The sequence below is a fragment of the Mugil cephalus genome, chromosome 4, assembly GCF_022458985.1.
Source record: "Mugil cephalus isolate CIBA_MC_2020 chromosome 4, CIBA_Mcephalus_1.1, whole genome shotgun sequence".
Classification (NCBI taxonomy): Eukaryota; Metazoa; Chordata; class Actinopteri; order Mugiliformes; family Mugilidae; genus Mugil; species Mugil cephalus.
The window spans coordinates 12,456,621-12,479,462 of NC_061773.1; the positions used below are offsets into that span (position 1 = coordinate 12,456,621).

Sequence of the window (22,842 nt, forward strand, 5' to 3'; positions counted from 1 at the left end):
CTGCTCCATGACACTCACCTCACATAAAGATGAGCCCCGGTCTGCACGCTTACAGCTTCATGTAGATAAATAGATTTAACATCATTTGTGGGAGTTTTTGTGCCGACCACGCAGTGAGACCTGGAGAGCCAGCATCAGGCTGTGCAGGCTGCAGCAGAGGGCAGGGAGGGTGGTCTCAAGTAGAAACGCTTGTCTCTGGGGAGAGCCTGCTTCCTCCAGACCTGCACATCTCTTTGATTTATCTCCAGAGAGCAGCTGGTGGTGGATGGGATCAGAGTTGCTGACCCTCCATCTCAGCAGAGGCTCTCACTGAGCTCTGTCCACGGTTCAGAACTCTCATCGCTCTGCACAGTACAACATGCTGCCTTACATCTCATTCATGGACACGTTTGTATGAAGATCTCAAGTTTGATTTATGTCTCAAGCATTAGTTTAACCAACAGCTAATCAAAAGTCCTGTGTGTTGAGTTTTGGGAGGTATTGGGCCTGAATGGAAGTTTTTTTTTCATTTTTCTATTAATGTGAAGTCTCCTAAAGTAGTTTTGTTTTCATTAGCTTAGACTGAGCCCTTCATATTTCTGCTCATCCATGATGACCATGTTCAACCGCAATGTTTCCACAGGAACAAACAGTTGCACTCTACAATCTCAGCACTAGATGTCACTAAATCCTGCACACCGGACCTTTAAAAACAAAAAACTTTAAGAAAGCTGTGTTTTCATTAGCTTATAATAAGCGTCTCTTATCTATATGGGGAGCAGGTGTTCTTCCACAGAGCTTGTCATGTTTCTGAAGTGACCCTGAGCAGATCAACCAAACATGTTATTTATTTATTTTTTGGCAAAGTTAGATTCTCCGACACACTCCAAGTGTTAGGCAAGGGGTATTTAGTTGGTTGCACTCTGCAATCTCAACACCAGAATTCACTAAATCCTTTACATTTTACCTTTAGGGTTAGGATTAGGCTTTACTGAATTTTGTCCTGAGAAATGCAGCATCTCTTGTGGCAGATTTTTAGCTAGTGACAGTAGCAGACATGGGTTTCTCACTAGCCTTCCAATGCCTTTAATAATGCGTCGGACAGGACTTAATTTTAGTTTCTGCTTCAATCTCCTTAGATGTTTTCCCTGCTTGTTGCATGCCAATGATTTGACCCTTCTCCAACAGAAAAGAAATAAGAAGCTACTCATTGCATCAGTTGGGGTTAAATAACTAGTTGTCAGTTGAAACATAATCTCCCATGTAGTAATTATCCAATAGAAGTTAAATCCGGGTGGCGGGTGGTTATGTCACAAGCTTCCCACCTGAGTAACAGACAGCTCGACTGCTCATTTAAAATCACTTTGTTTTATCTTGACTAGACAAGTGCTGTAATTTTCATTTGTAAGTGTGTTTACATTTGGAGCCTGTGTACTTCTGCAGAAAATGACATTGTCTGGCTTTTGTTAGTCATTCTCAGTATTTCTGTTTAATTAATCACTAATTAATGGACACCTGTGTTCACAGACAGTAATTTCAAACAAACATTTTCAAATTATCAGATATGAGGGTCTGATGTTTTCTCTGCGTATAGGGAGTATTGTTAATTGTTCTGCGCTGTAAGTTGGATAATCTTCACTCATTTCTCACATTCACAGATTAGACAGTTGACGATTATTCAAGCAGGACTGTGTGTTCAGAAGGTCCAGATCTGTCTGGCTTCGCTCCAGCCATGCAGAAAATGGTTAAATAATGGTCATTCAGTGGATTTGCACTCGGTGTAGAGTTTATCATGACGCTCATTTCAGATCTAACTCACCGTGTATGATTGAATCATTTATTTCATGAATCACAGAAGCAGAATTTAGTACTTTAATGAAAGTACTATTGCTGTGGGTTGTTTACAGGCTGGAGAGGCTTCAAGGGTGCACACATGTTAGAGTGCTTTTATTTGAGTGTCTAAGTGGATTCATTCACTTGTCAAATTTGGGACACTCATTTGATTTGCAGCACTCTGTTTAACTCTCCCCTTTTGTAGGAGGGATGACAGATGAAGCGTCATTGCTAATGTAATTAATTAGACCAAACCCTACGTGGTCTTTTCTCTCTGCACGTCTACACAATCGTGGATACGTTATTCCCAGTGGGCACGTACAGGCGTAACACTTCATTTCATTTGTACTTACAATCTTGGCACGTCACATCTGGCGCGCCTGACGTTAGGTGATTGAGAGAAAGCAATTAAGCTTGCTTATTCTTTTCTATTAGTCCCTTTAGCCTTCGTAACCCTGCTTCAGACATCCTAAGCCTTTTCCCGTTTTTGTCTGTGCTTTGGATCAATGTAATTAAAATTCTAATTTTGCCTGTGTTGCTTTGAGAATTAGCCCAAATTTAAATAGGCTTTCAGAGTTACGTGCTGCTCTCCTGCAAGATTGATGACTGGGTTCAAAGATCTTTGTAGGACGTCGGCACACGGAGCTGACGGCTGGCTGTTACGATGTTGATCAGAATTGACCAGAATCAGTATACTTTATTAATCCTTAAAGCAAATTGTTGAAGTGATCATAGGTTGGGCAGAGTTTAACTCTTCGTGGCTTACCAGCTAATAGTAGCTCTTCCGGTTTCACATTTTGAATAACGAATATGAGCTACTGCCACCTGCTGGTGGGAGGAGGTCATTCTTTGAGACAGGCCTTAAACATGTGTGCCAGCTGGCTGTCGCTGTTGAGCTACAACTTTTAGATCAAGACTCCGGCAACTCATCGTTGCCCGTAGATCTCTGATATCGCTTTGTTGTGTCCATACTTTTAAAGCTTCCTGTGATGCTCAGCGGCTCAGGCTGCAGGCCAAATGTCAAGGGAGAAGAGCTTCGGCTTTGCCTTGAACTCTAAAGTAATTGGAGCCTGAGATAGGATCGTCACAGGGGATCATGGGAGAAAGGCCGGATACATTTCCTTAAAAGCCCGGGGTGTGCATCCGCCATCATTTCTACCCAGCCATAGGTGTCATATGTTGGAAGATTCAGGGGTTTTTAACGTGTGGCGGATGCCTGTCATGTAAACTTGGAAAAGGTCTGAGCTGTCATTAAATGCCAGCACTCACCGAGTTGTGTTGCGCGACTGCTTAACTGTCGAGCAGCATTTTCAGCATGAGATAAGAGTTACGTAAAAGCCCAAAGATCTGTTTAGCATGAACACGGAGTATGGGTAAGGTCATTCAGGAACTTAGAAACATTCACATTTAACAGATTCCTGAGGTTTGTTGGGCTTCGACTCCCGGATGTAACGGATGTTACGGATGTAACATGTGAAAAGAATGGTGACATGTTTTAATGGTTTTAAAAAAAATCATCATAGAAGTCTGTTTTTGTTCAAGTTTTGGCAACTTTGCTCAAAAATAGCTGAATTTGACCATCTCTAGATAAAGGGGATTCATCAAATCAGTAAAGAAAGTCAAGTCTCCTGTATAATTTTCAGGTATGAGATGTCACGGACCTGTCCATTGTATCTATAGTGTGTAGCTCTCCTTATAAATCCTGAATCAGCAGAATGTAATCTGCAGGCTACACATTACACATCAGCAGGGAACTCTTTCGTTAGCAAAAAGAACACACACAATATCTTTCTGGCTACTTTTATCAATATTTTATGATACTGTGAACCGAATATTTTCAGGGTTTAGACTGGATAAAGTAAGCAGTGTGAAGACACTGTGTTGGGCTTTGGGGAATCGTGATTGATTACTGTTATTTTCTTTCAGTTTATTCATGGAATAATTGATCTATTCCTTAGTCAATTGTCCTCAGAAACATAGAAGGCAATTATTTTTTTGACTGTTTTACTGTTGTTTTTCAAGCATCCATATTCGTGGTTGATAATTGTAGAAAAACTAATCATTCAGATGCAATTAATGAAGAACTACCCAGGAATAATGAAGTTATTTATGAAAAAACGACAGGTTAATCAGAAATGCAAATAATTATAAGTTGCAGTCTTAATGAAATTCAGTCTCTGTCTCCCAACCTGGGGATCATGAGCTCTCAGACGGCGCCAAGGTAAATCCAAAGTGTCCCGAGATGATCAAATAAAGGAATGGCCTTGCCTCTAATTCTAGTTGGGAAATACAAAATATGGTTTCCCATTAAAATCCTTCAAATCAAACAATTTTCTTCCAAACAAACATTCCCGACCTGTGGTGAAGCCAGTCCAGGTAGATTCACTTTAAGAAAATACAGGATAAAATTCTCTGCAGCGTGACTAGTTTTATTAGCATCATTAAGTCAGTCTCGTATACAGGAAGTACAAGTTAACTGCAAGTTGATGTGTCCCACTTTCTGGAGCATGGTAAATCAGTCTCTGTCATGTGTTGCTGTGTTTCCATTACCCCTAGAAATGTACAAAACCCAAATATCACATAATCTGGTAATGGAAACGCCTACAATTGGAAAACGCTCTCATGAGGTGGTTTTTCAGACGTATCGATATAAAAGTTTATCGCAAAAGTCCAATGGAAACCCTTTTTTTGCATTTCCCCGTCACATCTTCCTCAAAGCCAAGTCTCACGTGGCAAGAATTTAAGAGAATTCGTGAAACAAGACTTTACGAGAGTTAAGAACACCTTTCAATGGAAACACGTATGAAGTTGTACCTTATAGAAATTTCAGAAATATCGCCATTATTTTGCAAAGAGCTGCAATGGAAACGCAGCTATAGATGGGGAGTTACAAAAGCCTCCTCGCAGCTAAAGAGCAACAAGGATCGTCTGTTAGAGGCTGCTGTTGGCGGGAGCTTTGCTTTGCTCCACCGAGGCTCCGGTGCATCAGATTTATAGTCAGTGAAGTGCTTTAGAGCCGAACAAGGAGGAAGGAAGGGAGCTTGATGTTGCCATAGAGACTGTCAAAGACGGGGTGTGTGTGTGTCTGCCATACAGTAGATATACACATGTACATGTTTGCTAATGCACACATACAGTATGGATGACAGATGCAGCCAACAAGTACTTTATTTCCTGATTCAGATTAAATACCTGAAAATAGTCACATCATAATGTACTAGAGTGCACGATGAGGCCTCTAAATTAGAGATGTAACACACAGTCATGCCGTCGCAGATTAACTGATCGTAGCTACTTTGGTTTGCTGACTGTAATTCCTCCTGTCTCTGTGTAACGATGCTACTACACACCGAATTTCTGACCTGAGAAGGTTGTCCTCCGATTGGTTGGCTTCTCCACAAAACCGAGAGGCACAGGGATGCAATTTAAAATGTGTGTGGAAGTTTGGTTTGGCGCCACATAAAGGGTCAAAGTAAGCGCAAAGTAAATAAGGTTTGCTATTTTTGTCGTAAAGAACATAACAGCTGATTTGAATAACTGGCTCCACAGCGTGTGTTTGCAAATACTGTAGGTGTTCAGTTTGCACTGGCATAGTTTGCACCTGACTGCACAACCGATGGAGTCGTTCTCCGTCCTTGCAGCTTGAAGAGTTTTCATTCATCACAACAACAACAACAGAGGCTTGTGTGTGTGTCTGTGTGTGTCTTGTTGCTTTTAGCAGCTGCACCGTCTTTGAATGAGTCACTTCCATTTTCGCCCGCTGAGACACCCGCCCTGTGTCAGCCTCAGGCTCGGAGCGTGTGCACACTTTGGCTCCAGCAGCTGAACCAGGGGATTCAATAAGCGCCCTGTCACACTGCCTGTCTGCTCTGGATGGGGGAAAGAAAGGAAAAAAAAAAAAACGGGGTTATTGATTACAAACGAACCGGGGGGGGGAGCACTGTGGTCGATTGAATTACTTAATCTGTGGAGTATAAGAAACCGACTCCGGAAACTAATTGGGATTTTAAAACCGCACACATGCGTAGCGATCTGTTTTTATTTATTAGTAGAAATATTATATGCTGAATTAAAGAGGACCAGATTGTTGTCAAACACAACTGCTGACATTAAACTAGTGACTTGAGTTGGTGCCCACCTGTCAGTCAAAGCGACCGTGCCTTCAGTTGTGTCTACATTTAAACATTATCATTTAAATAGGTGGGTTTTATAAAAATTAACCCCATATAGTTGTCATTATTGGGGACTTTAGCTAGACCCTGATCATTTTTGTACCAGACTGTGAACATGTTTATTTCTGTTGGAGGTCTCAATTTTGCCATCACCCTCAAGTGGCCATTTGTGGAACTGCATCGGTGTAATTTTCACCCCCCCCAGACCTGAAAATAAATAAATAAATAAATAAATTAAGCATGCCTCCTGATGAATGCTGAAGTTACACAGAAGTCCACAGCTTGTATTTTAGTTTCAGTCCAACCACAAGTAAACCAGAAAAGATATTAATCTGAGGCGTTTCAGTCTTAATATTTAAGAAATAGGTCCTCAACAGGGGCTCCGGGACTCCTAGGGAGTCCATGCATCATATTATAATCAGACTCAGTTATCAAGTGTTTTACGTTTTTATTATAGTGCTAAAAGTTGTGGAGTGGCAAATATTTGTAGAACAAAAAGCAATTTTCCGCAGAAAATCCAAATAATTAAAAGATTTCCAACTACCAACACCAGTGTGTCCCCGGCCACATGAATAAACAGGGTTTAGGGGAAAACAGACCCAGTTATAAGATTGTGTTGGCTTTATGGGTGGAATAAGACCAGACCCGTGGTTCCTCTTGGCCTACAGTCGTCATAAATTACTTCCTGCAATAATGGGATGCTACAGCGGGGTCAAACGGAGCGAGCCCCGCGGGGAGAAACATGATTAGATGACGCGCAGATGGCACACGCTGGGGAGACGAGCATCTGTCCGAGTGGATGTAAAACTGGCTTCATTTCAGTCTTTGGTGGCAGAAAGATTTCCTAGTTTGTCTATTGTACGCCTCTCCTCTCTGATTCCTCTTAAGACTTTAGTGTGTTTGTCCCTCAGATGTGTTGCAGCACTCATTATACTTTCATGTCTGCCTAGGAGCACGGCTCTCGCGTTTTCTTATTCAGGCAGTTCAGCCTTCACATCAGCAAATTTGTATTGATTGAGTGGATGCTGATACCCCGATCCCAATCTGTCCTACACGGAACCAGCTTTATCTTACCACCCGCATGTCTGTCCCCTCTGTCTGCCCTTCCCAACAGGCTTAATCTTTGAGACGAGAAACTTTTTATTCCATTACTCTATCGGCCTTGCTCTTTATATATCTTTTCTGTCCTCCGCCTGTTCTTAGCATTGACAAGAGAGCGCCCTCAGTCTCCACCCTCCCTCACAGCTAGCTAATTATTGATGGCCTAATGCGTCTTCTCGAGGATACATCAAAGTTCATTCTTGCTCCGTGTGTGTGTGCGTGCGTGTGTGTGTGTCAGAGGCGTGTTAGACTGTCATGGTTGCAGGTGAGCAGAGGCGCTCTTTGACTTTCGGTCTCAGGTGTCAGCTCTCTCGAAGCCCGAAGCCCGAGATCACTCGGAGCAACACTGTCGAAAGGACTGCGCGGCCGCGAAGGGGAGAGAACAGGTTCGGTAACTGCTCTGATCTGTAGCCACGTATTTGACTGTCTCCTTTTAGACCGCCGCTTTTATTTAATCGGAAGTTGTGGATTTTGTGTCGAATCTTTTAAATACACGCAAACCTCGATCTCTAACTGAAAGCATGATTTCTGAATGACCGCTGCGTTGATTTAGCGTTAGAACTTCTGCATATAATCGGATTAATATGAGTAAAATGTATACTTTGTGTCCACTTTTATGTATTTTCCAGTCTTCTTATTAATGATCCGTGGCTCTTTCTCCTGTGTGGATAATTGGCCTCTGAGCTGCCAATCACCTTTTCGCCCCCAATGATCATTCAGCCATCGATTGTCCTGTGTAGAAGCTGCAGCTGGTAGAAATGGCTATTTAAGGCTGCTTGTGTCTATTATTAATGACACCTGAATATTGAAGAGATGTGGGAGTTTAAGCTGAGCCTGCCTTGTCTTGACAAATCGTTTTGCAACACCTTTGGTTGATGCCGATTTCTTTCCAAGAACCTTTCCACTGTTTACGAGCTTTTCTATCCCAGAGCAGCAGGAAATGGCAGAATAACACACGGCGAGAGCAGCGCAGGGTTAAGTGTCTCTGAGCGGCGCTTCCTCTGCTATAACAGGAGCCGCCGAGTGGAGGGAGATTCTCGTTCTTCGTTCTCATTTTGTCAGCAGTCGTGTTTTCAGGATGTGTTGTGCGGGGGTTACGTACTCCACAAACTAGGTGCAAACATCAGACTGTCCTTGAGGTGTGAGACACATTTACGTTCTTCTGGGCGCTGTCGCAGTGCAGCTGTATTATATTAGTCCCGTGACAGTGACACGGGATTACATCAAACCTTAAAGAGTCTCCCAGTGTGAGTCAGGTCGGTCATCTCCTCTATCTGTTTACACAGCACTGTGAATTATTGATGGTCGCGCCTCTAAACGTAGGAGACGCGAATGTGATGAGGGCAGCAGCGGCGGCGCGTTCGTTCGGAGGGAAAGAAAAAGAGCTGCGTCTGAATGTCGTGGCCGAGATCTTCAGGAGGCGTTTGAGCTCCGAGGGCAGCTCCTCAGAGACGCGCAGGATGTGTGTGTTCATGCGCGTGTGTATTGGGAAGATGTCATGCAGTAGATAGTGGACGTCATTAATCGAACTGTGTCTCTTTAATAGAAGTTTTATGGTTTACTACTGTATACTTAAGCGTTGATGTTTTTACCACGTAGCTTACAGGGATCAAATCTCTTGACATAACGAGCAAACATTTCAGATTAGGTAGGATTGATTACATCGATCGCCCTTGTGACACTTGTGTACTCAGTGAAAACATGAGCCAAACCCAAATTAGGGTGTGGCGGTGCTTCACGTTGCTTTTATTTCGGATGCACAGACGGATCAAATTCAGATGTCTTCGTCTTTCGTTGTGAAACAAGAGGAATCTTCAGTGGCATTTAAAAAAAAAAAAAAAAAGGATTTAAATCTACTGATGCTCTTAATCCGTGGTCAAAGGATTCTGCATTCAGATGAAGATGATGAATTCAACATTTTGAGATCGGTTGCTGTGACACTCAACAGTTACATCCGTCCAAAACTCGCAAGCCTATGGATGTCGGTGGTGAAGCAGAGTGACTGTGGTTAATGATCATCATTATTTGTTGCAGCAAAGAAATCAGGACGAAACCGTTTGGATTATTACCTTTAGTGTAAGACAGTGAGTTCTGATTTTACAGATTTTACACTTTTACACAACTTACTGATCTTGGTTTGTCAAAGAATTAAAGTGACTTTATGTCGAATGGTGGTGCAGTTTCCCACATCATCTGTTGCATATGGCTTCATAGCATAAATCGTTCTGGTTTCATGCTATGCAATGGATATATTTGTAAATGATCAGGCTGAGGTTAGCAGTGCAGGAAGGAGCTGTTGAATCTGTCTATCATCTGCTGCTTTGACGTCTTCATCATCATCACCATCATCGTCCTACCCCAGCAGTCTCCTCTGGTGGCCTGTCTGTCCCCCGCCACACCTGTCCTGTTCACAGCTCGGGCCTCGTCACACAGCTGGACCGTCTGCAGATACTCACTTCTCGCCCTCTGCGCTCTCTGTGGCCGGTCTTGTCTAAACTGTGACAGTCAGTGGCCATCAGACTGTGATTCATGCCAGTCTGCTTGGCAGGTCGACAGAGCTGCAGCTGACACTGTGACAGAGGTCCCTCTCAGTCCATGTGCTGTTTTTGTTTTTTTGTTTTTTTTTTGGATGTGGTGAATAAGGACCGGGGCAAAATGTTCTCAGTTTCACATGCGAGCGTTAGCAAAAGTGTCTTTTACATTCTCCTCTGGCTCAGCGTTCACCTATTCAGTCAGTGCAGTCGTATGGTTTAAGTTTTCATCTGAATTTATGGATGAGTTAATTATTATCCACTTTATGACTGCCGTGTCAACATGACAGGCGTGCTCAGGCCATCAGGCGAACTCCAAACTGCTTACGTATATGTCTGTGTCAGGGTCACCTCCACCCTCCCATTCCTCAGGCTGATACTGTCGTTATCTCCCATTCCTCAAAAGATTCTTGTCTTTTTGCTCTAGGTTAATCTCGAAACAGACTCTTGAATCCTTTGAAAGAGAGACGGACTCTACCTGATATAAAAATGGGCAAAGAGGTGGAGGTCGTGTGGAGCTGAGCTGATCTAGGCAGACAGCTAGCAACTTGTGAGAACGGCTACGCATTGCTTAAATTACGCAACTTTAAGCCTCGGTACAGTTTAAATGTGTTATCGTGAATAGCAAAAATAGCTTTTTTTATACATGTATTTAATAGGCAGTAAGGTCAATAAAGACTGACCTACTTTTGGAGCTAGTCTCTAGTGGCCATCTGAGGAACTGTAGTTTTTGGCACCCACAGGTTTAGTCATGGGAATGCATGTCAGTTGAATTCTTGATTCCCATAATAAACTTGCACAGTGTGGTCATACAGTGGAGAAACAGATTTTTGTAGATGCTTGATGCTGTGTAAGTCAGCAGTCAACTGCAGAGCTGCATTCAAAGGCCAATGTAAGATCGACTTGACCTTGATGCCTGAACTCCCTCAGAGCTGGATCACATCATATCAGTGGTCATTCTGCGGTTACTGTGGGCGTGTTTTGTGCTGCTTTTATAGATGATTCCTGGTGTATAATTTTACTTTGTGCTCGATAGCACCGATGCCTCCCAGCGAGTAGGTCTGGGCTTGAAACTGGTTCTGACTTTTCTGGGTGGAGTTTGCATGTTCTCTCTGTGTCTGCGCGGGGTTTTCTCCAGGTTCTCCTGTTTCTTCCTGCCACCTCCAAAGCCATGCTGGAAACCTGTCCAGGCTGTACCCCGCCTCTCGCCCGATGACAGCTGGGATAGGCCCTAACCCTAACCCTAGAGAGGATAAGCGGTAGTAGATGATCTTATTTTGGACAGTTAAAGTCATCATAGAGGCTAAGCTGCTCTCTCTCACTGGTTCCATTAAAGCCCGGCCCCTGAACACATCATGTATTCACACCAGAGCCTTCCTCATAGCTGCTCATACCCTCCCACCCTGCCCCCCCTCCTCTTTGACTCCATCTGAGCCATTCAAGCACAACACCGCAGGATTATCCCAACACATGAACTTTGCAGATTAGACCACAGACTAGAGCGACCGGGTCCTCTTCTTCTTCTGCTCTGCACGTTGATGCTCAGTCAGCCACATAGGACGGCCGGGCGGCTCTGGGAAAAAATAAACAGACGGGAGTGGGAGGTGAGGAGGAGGAGGAGAGGGGGTGACGGCTGGAGGAGCCCACGTGTCTCTTTTCTCCTAGCTTTAGCCTTAGCTGCTGTTAATGGAGGACCGGGGGTAAGCTTTTGTTGCTTTCGCGTGGGGGGGGCTGCGCTGTCCCTGCCTTGGTGGCCTTTGTCTCGGGTGTTTCACTCTCTTGACAGGTTGATGCGGCTGGTCGTCGCTGCGGCGGAGTTGTGGTGGTGTGCTTTCTGATCCCTGTGCACTTGCTTTAGCTCGGGGATGGGGGGGTCCAGACGCTCGTTCTTGTTTGTGAGGATGTTGATCTCAGACTTCAGGTTGTTCTGATGAAGGAGGAGGAAACAACGAATCAAATCGGTAACTAAACCTTAGAGGGTGATGCTGGGGTTTGAGTGTTTACGTGTGTGCGCGGAGGCATCGGTGCATTGTTTGTCTGCACGGAATAACCGGATCGTATTTGCACTTTAAATTAGAGACACAGCCAGATTTGTGGAAGCCCCGTGTCTCAGATTTAACAGTACTTTAATAAAAAAGTGTAAGAAGCTGGTGTTTGGTTGATTTTCCTTCACTCTTTTCATTTCTTATGTGAGCAAAGCAAAGGGCTGCCCTGAACAAAAGCCTCCCTCTCGGCATGTAGCTAATGGATTAACCAAGCATGATAAACACTTCTTCCTCGCTCTCCACGCTGCACCGCTGCCCAAGCGTTTGTTTTGCTCTGAATGTCAGACCGCTGTGTAAATTCCCCTCCATTAACCAGGGTTTGCGGATGTCGTTTTATTTGTTTTGGACTCCTCTAAACTCCTCATTTCATCTTTGACTTTCATTGTCAACAGTGTTGCTCCATCCTCTGGTCCACGGTTGACCCAAATACCCATGCAGCTCCCCTCCCCCTGACCTCCTATCAAAACACATCACTGCTCCGTCTCCTCCTATTGTTTCACATCACTCTCTTCTGCATCATTCATCAAGATCTCTGGCTTTGAGTGCTTGTTTTTTTTATTGTTATTATTGTTAATTGTCGTATCTGCTTTCTAATTCTAATCAGCCTGTGGTGTCAGGTTGATTTACACATAAAGAAAGGAACATGAAACATCTGTTTTTGTGTGCTTTTCACATCAACTCTGACCATTTGTGGTACAGGCACAGGATCTACACAGGAAACGTTTAGCATCTTAAGAAATGTTTCCTTTTTTTCTAGATAAATAAGTTAAGCTGTTAAAATAAGTTTTTTGGTACCACTTTCATTCCTGTTTAGTTAACAGATGGTTAGCTTAGCATAGAAATTAGCAGCGATGTTGAAACACAATGTTCTCCCCTGGTGTTCCTTATCTTGCTTCTGTTCTCCTTGATTATGTGTGCCCCATGCACCTGTATTAAGTCCAATAATGTAGTGTCGCAAGGGTTGGTCATCCAGCGCTGTAAACTCTGTAACTCTCTCTGTAACACGTTACACCTTGACGCTGCCTCAAGGAAACTTTTCTCTTCTTTCTGTTGTTGTTCTTGTTGTTGTTTCGGTGCAGCCTTTGCCTGAGTAGACTCCATTATGCCATTATTGTGATTGGTGCAGAAACATAGGGGCAGTATTGACTGACAATCTCCTGCTCGCTTTGAAGCTACGGGGACGTGCTTTGTTTTATACCAGAGTTAAATTAAATAGCTGTGGGGTGGTGTTTAGCTTAGTGGGTAGAGCACCTACCCCATGTGTTGAGGCTACAGTTCTCACTGCAGGTGGCCAAGGTCTGAATCCCGCACCGAGCGGCCCTTTCTGCCTCCCCATTTCCTCTCCATTCTATACTTTCCTGTCCATTAAAGGCCAAAAAGCCCAAAAATATAATTTAAAAACAAATAGCTACAAAAGATCAGGCTTGGCTGAAGCCCGTTCCTGTTATTTTAGAAATGCCTGGATCAGCCCTGGTACAGATCCCCTGGTACTGACATCCTTATAAATTAGCAACATGCTGAAACTGTTTGCTTGTTAGATATCCACCTTAAATCAGGTTTGTTTGTTCTGTGTAAATGCAATAAGCTGGTTTCCTGGGGAGTTAAATCCTAGAATGTTTCCTGGTCACGCGCAGGGAAATTTACTACTGGCAACCTGTGAGGTCACCGTGTCGTTAATTATGCACAACTTTAAGTCGTGGTGTAATTTAGACAGTTGAGACTTCTGAGTAGGCCTCATTTTTCAGTCCTGGAAGTTGTCACTCATACTTGGATTTGTCTCACGCAGCCTTTCACAACAACAACAACTACAACAACAAAAAAATTCCATTTCCTGCACATTAAACAGAATTGATGTGATGGGTTTTATTGTGCGCTTTAAATGTGCTGGTAGGTGGATTGTCCCCCTTACACGGAGCCAATCGTGCTGTTTACCCTCCGGTTTCCTGTCTTTTTGCAACGCCAAGATATTTGGCTTTACACGTTTAGCGAGAGACACGAGAGCAGTATCGATCCAGCTCTCAGCCAGAAAGCCAATATCTCTCAAAATGCCAGACTATTCATTTAGCTCCCAGGTTCATTAATCACAGGTTAGACGGCCCCTTGGTCTTGACATTTGGGGTTATTTAATGGTGCCCTGCGGCAGGAATGACATCACATTTTACAGCCAGTCAAAACAACATAACATCCCAGAGCGAAGTCTTATCAGATCCCACATCATGTCTCCGCTGATATTTTATGTTCCAGCAGAGACTCGGCGGCTGCAGCTGGCGTATCACACACAGCGATAACAGTTTTGTCAGAGAGGCCATCCTCAACTGCTTAGTTGTTATCTCGTCATCCACTTCATTAGCATCCGCACTTTGCATTTTGTCTTCATCTCCATTTGCAGTTTGTTTGCACTCTTTGTTTTTGGTTTGTCTCGCCTCCACACATTCAAAATTCTCATCCGCTTTCCTCCAGAGCAGATTATTGACCTTTTATTAGCTTATCGCATCATGGTCTGCTTGCCGTGTATATTGTTTTGTTGTCATTTTACAAAAACAGTGGGACGTTAACACGACACACAGAAGCAGCACAATAAGAGTAATACCCCAGTTGGAAATAGCTCAGAAATGGCTGGACCTTTTACGAGTGTCGGGATAAATTATTGAGCTGCTCAGTCAAACGTAGCAAACAGACGCATAATGAGTAGTGAATTTTTTGCATCGCAGCTTAAGTCGAGAAAGATGCTACAAAGGATAATGTGACATTATATAGCGTTATACATAATTAGGCCTTTTAGAAATTGCAGCGTGGCTGTGAACTGAACCCGAACAGAGGGAGGTGGGCGTGAGGCTTCAGCAGCAAAGGGATAATGTCAGCGTCATTGGTCTGACTGTGTGTCGAGTCAGATGGATAGATACATACATGAGGAACATTATGCTGGTGCTGAATCAACTGTAATTTTCCAGCTCATCTTTTGCCTGGATATTAAAAAAAAAATAAATAAAAAAATTGCTCACTCTTGTTCTAGTCAACTAGAAAATTAGCTATTTTGTGTTTGATCGTTGTCATTTCTTCCATTTATTGGTTCCATGGTTGTGAGAATTTTCAGCTTTCCTTCATGGGCTGCGGATAATTAAGCGGAGAAACTGAGCAATATGAAGACACGATCTGGAGCTTTTGTGGACTAAACATTCATCCATTTGTTGGCAGTTGTCGCACTGTGTGCCGTTGTGTAGAAAGCAGCTTTGTTTGTTTCTGTACTATTCCGCCTGCACGCAGCAGATTTATCGCAACTAAGAGCTTGAACAAAGCTTTAACACCGAGACTGATGTGATTACAGAAGCTGCAGTAATGAACTAAAACATGCATGCGCTTGTTTTGAGTCACCTATTTACGGCACAGTGCTTAAGTAGAAACTGTTGTTTCGCTGAATGTAATATGAGGCCGCATTATTTGCAGCTTATCATCTATTTATAAGTTCTGCGGGAGTTTTCGTGCATCTCCCATCGCTCATTGTTCACAGTTTGCATTTCCCTCCTTCTGACAGTGCATGAGGAGCTTTATTCTGCCGCAGACCGCCACAAACCTGAAGCCACCCTGCCAAACCCGGGACCATGTCTGGAATCTACGACGAGTATGTCAGCCAGGAGGAGACCACGGACAGTTTCTGGGAGGTGAGACATTGTGACAGATTAAACGGAACTGGGAAGTGACGCGGTTTGTTGATGAACTCCCAGTGTAACTATTTCCTCTGTAGATCGAGAGGGATGTGGATGTTGCACGTACTGATCATTCCTGGCACCTTCCTCTAAAAATAATGACGTTTTAGTACAATTATTGACTAATGAGGTAAACTCAGCCATTGAACTGTTTGGTTCAACCTGTGACATGACAGCTCTTTGAGTGCAGTGTCAGTGACTTCTCCATCATTAACCGCTCTGAATGACCCTGCAGTGACAGTCTGACTCCTCCTGAGTCATTGACGTCTCATATTCTGAGCTGCACAGTTTTTTTTCTGGTCCCTTTGCCCACCTCACATACAGCTCTTATTATAGGTGACGGTTCACGCCATTTATCACTTCCTGCCCTCATGCTGTCTCGTTCACACTGACTGTTAAACAGGTGCAGCCTTCTACAGTTTGCCCATACACGAACTGTGTTTAAGTCAAATTACGCAGCTGTATTACTACTAGAGTGTTTAGGAAGTGGTTTGAACCTCCGTTTAGAAGCTCCACAACATGTGAGTGATGCTTGCCAACATAAAACCCTGTTGAATTTTCTTTCTTTCTTTCTTTCTTTCTTCCTTTCTTTCTTTCTTTCACATTACAGCCGGTTTTCTTTTGTCTGTTTGCATTAAATACAGCAGGCAATGACTCGTTGGTGGTCAGTAATGTGTCTTGGTCAAATCCGGACAAGGATTTCTGTTATGTTATGTCCTATAGTCACGTAATCTGACACAGCGACCAAAGTATTGTGCAGCGCGACATTTGCATTAATGGAAATGGCACAGACAGTGACACACATCACACGGTTCCACATCATGTCGTCGAAAATTGCAATTGATTACCGATGCGGCCCTGCAGTAGCCTGAACTCAATTTTCGTCAGAATAAAAATCTGGTGAAGTGTCATGTGGATTTTATTATGAGGCGTGTTTCAAACAGAGGAATAAAAACACCTCTGCACACCCTCAGATAGTCCTAAAACCGATAAGGGTCACTATGTGTTGTAAACAAAAGCAACTCCACGGATGACATAGATTACTACGTCACTGTTACTCTTCTGTCCACCACACACCACACAAATCCCACCCAAACAATGAGATTGACCCGGGGAAACTTTCCCTAAGCATAATCATTTCCACACAAAAATATTTGTAGGCAGGGAACTATCCCTTCCAGACTATCCCTGCAGTAAAATATCTGGTCCTGTCTCTTAAAGGTTTCAAAACTAACCTATATTATTATATAGTATCTTCACTCTGATGACGGGTTAAAGGTTCATTATTGCTCTGAAGAATATTTTTCTTCATTAATTAATAGTTGTGTCTATTAAATATCAACAAAATAGGAGAAAGAAAAGATTTCCAGGACTATGACGGCCACATTAATAGCAGCGGAGTACCATCACATAAGAGACAGAAAAGCAATACGTTGTACCGTGTTTGTCTCACAAGATTACATCACCAACAACCTTTCCTGAGCACAAACAGTCCTGAGTAATTTGAGCAACAAGATCCCAGGAGCTCATCCATTAAATATGAGAACCGGTGACTCTTCGCAGCGTTCAGGCCAGAAAAACATTCACCTCGTCTCCAACAAAGGAGAACACAGGCTGTGAAGCGGCTGTAGGTTCAGATGGATTTATGATGAATGTTCTCAGCGGGCGCTTTACAACAGAGAGAAGTGCCGTTAGTACGGACGCATATGTGTTTAAAATCGATTTCCTCTCAGTCTCCGTTGTATTTTGCCCTCGTCGCGTCTCGTCAGCTTGGCCGTACGCTCGGGAATCAGCTGGAACAGCTGAAGGTGTTTGCTTTCAGCACACAGTCACTTCATCACAGTCAGTCACTGCATTATAGTGGAGCTGCGGCAGAGCCGCCTGCTGACTCGGCCGGCTGAGGCCTGGTGTGGAATACAATCGCTGGTCTCCCAGCAGCGCTCGTTTTAGTTTTGATGTTTGCTGAGTGTCATTTTCAGGGCGAGTTAGGTGTAAAATATCTTCCCTATGTTCGTCCTCACGAAGGCGTGAAATGAACAAAGCCAGCGTGGTCTCTGTCTGTGGGCAAAGTTTCCTGCTCTCTGGGAGGCTGCTGCCCCTGCCACCGTTGAGAGTTGTAAATTATATGACATTATCACAGCCCCTGCTTTCATTGCATAACTCCACACAGCAGCAGCAGCAGCAGCAACAGCAGCGGTAGACTGTTTCCTGCTGTTCCCTCCTCGATATTCAGTGGATCACCTGCAGGCTAAGAGGAAAGTTTGTTTTTAAAGTAGCATCTCACACAGAGGGGGCACACAGTAGTTTGAGTCATTCAGTGAAATCAAATCGATAGTTACGTGTGGCTTTAATCAGAGAAGGTTTTGTATCCTTTTTACATTTTTGAGAAGTGACCAGATGGTTGAACACGAGCAATGAAGAAAGGTTCCTTGCTGCAGCGCATTCAGGCTCTTTTTAAACTTTGTAATATTCTCACCAGATTGTGTTCCTCTAGTTGCCGTTCCACAGACTCTTGAGCCCAAAAGGAAATCAGACATCCACAAGTTGCTCCACCCACAGCAGTCTATTTTGCCTTCTTCATTAATTTAGAACCAAAGATACTTTGTGGAGGAAACCGCTTCACAAAAACATATCCAGTTTCCATTTCTTAGGTCAACAAGAATTTTTTTTTTGTGATCCAATCTCAAAGGCATCCTCAGTCTACCTATGGTGAGTTCACACCTGTAATTGGGTTGAATCACCCAGGATTCGTGTAAATACCAGGTCTGAATGGGGCCATAATGTACGGTATGGTGGCAACCATGAGCCTAATTAGCAGGTAGCTAATCCCTACAGGAATCAAAGAGCCGCATCTGCTTTTGAATCACAGAACAGGACCCCTTATTCACTAACTAAGACAGCCCCTTTCCAAAAGTCTTAGGTTATAAGCAGGTTTGCATCCCCTTCTGACATGTGGCTGTAGAACAAAGCAATGCTTTTTTTTAGGTAACTGAACCTTAATTCGTTGGCACAGAGCTAAATTTAACGTTGATCTTCTTTTTATGTTAGATTGGAAACTACAAACGCACAGTGAAGCGGATTGATGACGGTCATCGGCTGTGCAGTGACCTGATGAGCTGCATCCAGGAGCGCGCCAAAATCGAGAAAGCCTACTCACAGCAGCTGACCGAATGGTCCAAGAGATGGAGGCAGCTGATCGACAAAGGTCAGAGGTGCTTCACACTCGTGTCGTTCAAGTCTGCACCGGCCTACACACTGCAGTAAACAGAAATATTAAGATCTGTTTGGGTTCCATCATTCTGCATAATGAGTTTATGAACTAACTTACATGATGAGATCTTAAGTGTCTTAAACTTTTCACAATTGTGAATATATATGTGTGTGTGTGTGTGTGTGTTGTCCTTTGACGTAAATCTTCAGTGCCTTACTCACCCTTCATCCCTCCACCAGGGCCTCAGTACGGCACCGTGGAGCGAGCTTGGGTCGCGCTGATGGCGGAGGCAGAGAAGGTGAGCGATCTTCACCATGACATAAAGAACAACCTGATGAACGAGGACTTTGAGAAGGTGAAGAACTGGCAGAAAGACGCCTACCACAAACAGATGATGGGAGGATTCAAGGAAACCAAAGAGGCAGATGAGGCCTTCAAGAAGGCCCAGAAACCCTGGGCCAAAAAGCTGAAAGAGGTGAGACGTTTTGTTGAGGTAGCAGCAGATATTTCAGGAGTAAAATTGTAATGATTTGCATGACTGGCTCAGTGACTGAGGAAGATATATTTGGAATGAAAAGATCCTTTTATGTATTTAATTTGCTATTCAACAAACTAGAAATGTTACAGCTAGCAGCCAATTTAAGCAACAAGAGGAACAACAGGAACAACAGGAAACAGGTTTATTGGAGAAAAGTCAATGAATTTATCAGTTTATTGTCTATATCGATTGTTGAATGTTTTTTCAGATTAAAAATGTTTAATGTTTAGTAGCAACGTCAAGCATTTCTACCATATTCTGTTGAACTGATCTTTTGTTACTTCCCTCCCTTGTTTCACTTATACGGTCTTATCTTTCCCCTTTAGCTCGAAGCTGCCAAAAAGGCGTACCACATGGCCTGCAAAGATGAGAAGATTGCGTCGACCAGAGAGGCCAACAGTAAGGGCGAGTCGTCCGTGTCAGCTGACCAGCAGAAGAAGCTCCAGGAGAAGGCGGAGAAGTGCAAACAGGACTCACAGAGGGTGAGGACGATCGCTCTGACCGGCCTGTGGGATTTGTTGATATGCAAACCTGATTTTTTGTGCAATTGAGCGGTAGGCAAATTAGGTCGCTGGGTATTTTGAGGCACTGGGTTGGAGTCAGTAGTGTCGCATTGTTAATGTGTGACTGAAGGCCACACCTTTGCCTCTATATATCCACGCATCACTACAGTGGACTTCAGTCGCCTTTTACTGCATTGACCTTCACATTCCTGAGCAATGACTCTTTTTAGTGCTGGTGACCACATTTCTCGTGTCCGTTCATGATTAATAGAATTCACATTTGACCACGCCAATCAGAATAATCTGACAATTAATCAGGCTGACGACAGAGTTTGCTTGTGTTTGTTTATATTCCAGGCAAAGGAGAGGTATGAGAAGGCTCTGGATGAGCTGACTAAGTTCACCCCTCTGTACAAGGAAGGCATGGAGCAGGCGTTCGAGCAGTGCCAGGAGTTTGAGGAGAAGAGGCTGAGCTTCCACAAGGAGGTGCTGTTGGACGTCAAACACCACCTCAACCTCACAGAGATCCAAAGGTTTGACACACACGTTCATGCATAATGACAACATGTAACAGTTGATCGTTACCCCTACGTTAAATCCTTCCTGTCTGTTCACAGTTTTTCTACAGTATACAAAGATCTTGAACGCACCATCATGTCGGCCAGCCCACAAGAAGATCTGAAGTGGTTCAACAGCACCCATGGCCCTGGCATGAACATGAACTGGCCACAGTTTGAGGTACGGAGAAAAAAACACAAGAAGTCCTAATTTAAAGACATTATGTCACAAACTCTCTTAGCTCTCAACAAAGGCAGTCGCATTTTTTCTCCCTCTCCCTTATCTTCCCTGCTTTGCTCCTCTCGTCTCGTCTGTCTACTGTCTGTACTTTCGAGAGACTCTCTCCGCACTGCTCTCCAAACTACAAAACCATGGAACTAGTCTCTCAATTCAATTGACACAATTTTCTCGATGAGAAGCCTGGGTTTCGGGGGAGCCGGACTGCCCTGCCTGAACGTTCACAGCTGGCTACACGGAGGACATGTGGGTGAGGTAGCCGGTCGTGTGCCTGCCAGTTCTTTTTCGTGGAGGAGAGAAGAAGACATCTACCTATTCTGAACCATGATTTCAGGTCCCGACATGATTGAAGCGGTGGGCAGAGCTGTCAGCACTCAGACTGTGGCTATGAACTGCAACATGGATAACATCATGGAGAAGCTTTTGGCTTTGCAAAGGAGAATGGATCAATTCGAAGACCAGAATGGACAAACAGAGTGGTCGTGCAAAAGAATGCGTCTACTCGCCCCATGGCCAAACAATCCCAGTCTTATCTGCTTTCGGCGCCCTAATAGCACTGGCCTCGGCCAAGGCCGCTGCTGGAGTAACAACTTCCCCTGAAGATCACTGCAGTAAGACGCTCTTGCATGGCATTCCTCCCCCGACTTCCCACGGACACCTGCTGATAGTTGACTCTGTCTGGGACCCGATCAAGGTCGTCTCCGGACTGAGGCACCAAGATTGTGATGTCAGGCGAAAGCGACTCTCCAGGCCCGCACATACACATACGCAAACACAGACAGATATGCAGTAGCCCCCGGTACCCCCACATCCAGCGCCTTCACCGCTTTACCCCAAGTGTGACAAGTGGGTCCACAACCAGCACCGTGTGATGGCAGCAGGAACGGATGGCTGCTTGCTTGCGCTGGTTACCTCCACCGCTATCCATCTTATAGAGAGATACAGCCTGACATTTTCATTTTCTCTAAATAGTAAACATAACTCCTACCAGTAACATTGCTTTTTTATTCAAACATTTTATCACATTAACATTTAACATGAATTCTATGATTGAATAAATTACTCAAATCTTGAACTTTTACCCACTAATTCCTCACAAAACTTCAGATTTATGCACTCAGAAAACATAGCACTGTTTGCTATATACTCCATTGATTAGCATACACAGCAAATCAGTAGGTCCTGTGGTCCTCGCTTCTATTTTGTCCTATTCACTATTGTGGGGTTGATCAGGTGTGAAGAGGTCTACGGTGATTGGGGAGGCGGAGCTGAAGGACGGTGTCAGGACTGTCTCATTGGCTTCCAAAGCCTCAAAAACTCGTTCAGGCTGTTGGTCATTTATTTATTTATTTATTTGGAGCTAGTCTAATAAGAAGGTCCGAGATGGTACCTCGCGTGTTGGTTTGCACTGTTTGGTTTAGTTTCCCTTTTAAAGACTGTGTCATGCAATGATGTGAAGACCTCTTACACCAGACAAGAGCTCATGGACATCAGAGATTCAACCCCGGAGGATATATTTCTTACATTCATCGCTACGTCTGTGGAGGTTCTAGATGTCCTAGTTAAAGGAGTACTCACAAGTATCCATGTGGTGAAACGCCGGGCGAGAGGGAACTTGTGCGTCTTCGCCAAAGAGGACATCGGAGTACGCTGCCCGGTATATTTCTCTCCAGCGTGTCTTCCCTGGTCGATAAACTGGACGAACTTAAGCTTCTGGCGGTAAAAATTAGCTACTTTTCTAAGTCCTCCGTGCTGTGTTTCACGGATACCCGACTGTGTGGGCTGACCCCGGACTGCGCGCTGCAGCTGGAAGGCTTCCAGCTCCACAGAGCGGATCGACACGCTCAACTCTCAGGGGAGGATAAAAGTGGAGGAATCTGTTTTTATATCAACAGCGGCTGGTGCGGCGACGTCACCGTCCTGCAGCAGCGCAGTTCCCCTGATTTGGACACTTTCTTCATAAAGTGTAAACCGTTTTACTCCCAACTCGAGTTCCCCTCATTCATTCTGGCCGGCGCGTTTATTCCAGCGCGCGTCGCCGTGCAGGACGCACAGCGCGCTCTCGCCAAACAGATACTGTGTGTGGAGCGGAAACACCCGGGATCCTTGATTATTGTCCTCGGCCACTTTAACAAGGGAAAACTCACTCACGAACTGCCCAAGTGCGCACGGTTTGTTACCACAGAGGAGGAGGACGTCGTGGATCACTGTTACAAGTCAGTGAAGAATGCCTACCGCGCCGCCGCCCGCGCCTTCTTTAACAATGGCGTGTGCAGACTACTGGAAACACGACTGTATGGTTCATATGCAGAGGGTTGCTTACTACCACTCAGAGCGTAACATTACGGATAGTCTCTACGCCATTTAGTTTTATAGGTCTGTTTGCACTCGGTTAAATGTACTGGGAAGCAGCGCTGCCATTATCATCGG

At 44.3% G+C, this 22,842-nt stretch overlaps 1 protein-coding gene across 5 annotated transcripts in view; it reads left to right on the forward strand.

Annotated features, from left to right (window-relative positions):
- Positions 1-22,842, forward strand: part of pacsin1b (protein kinase C and casein kinase substrate in neurons 1b) — a 28,766-nt gene that overhangs the window by 458 nt on the left and 5,466 nt on the right. Inside the window, exons 1-7 of one of the 5 annotated variants that reach the window (XM_047582987.1) lie at positions 7,305-7,471; positions 15,194-15,320; positions 18,414-18,570; positions 18,816-19,051; positions 19,441-19,596; positions 19,975-20,150; positions 20,235-20,355. In XM_047582987.1, the coding sequence (XP_047438943.1) occupies positions 15,261-15,320; positions 18,414-18,570; positions 18,816-19,051; positions 19,441-19,596; positions 19,975-20,150; positions 20,235-20,355 (906 nt within the window). In that variant the 5' untranslated portion in view covers positions 7,305-7,471; positions 15,194-15,260. Of the gene's footprint in view, positions 1-7,304; positions 7,472-11,064; positions 11,221-11,293; positions 11,317-11,403; positions 11,578-15,193; positions 15,321-18,413; positions 18,571-18,815; positions 19,052-19,440; positions 19,597-19,974; positions 20,151-20,234; positions 20,356-22,842 lie in introns of those variants that run through there. The other 4 variants (XM_047582990.1, XM_047582991.1, XM_047582989.1 and 1 more) reach the window with 4 other exon arrangements.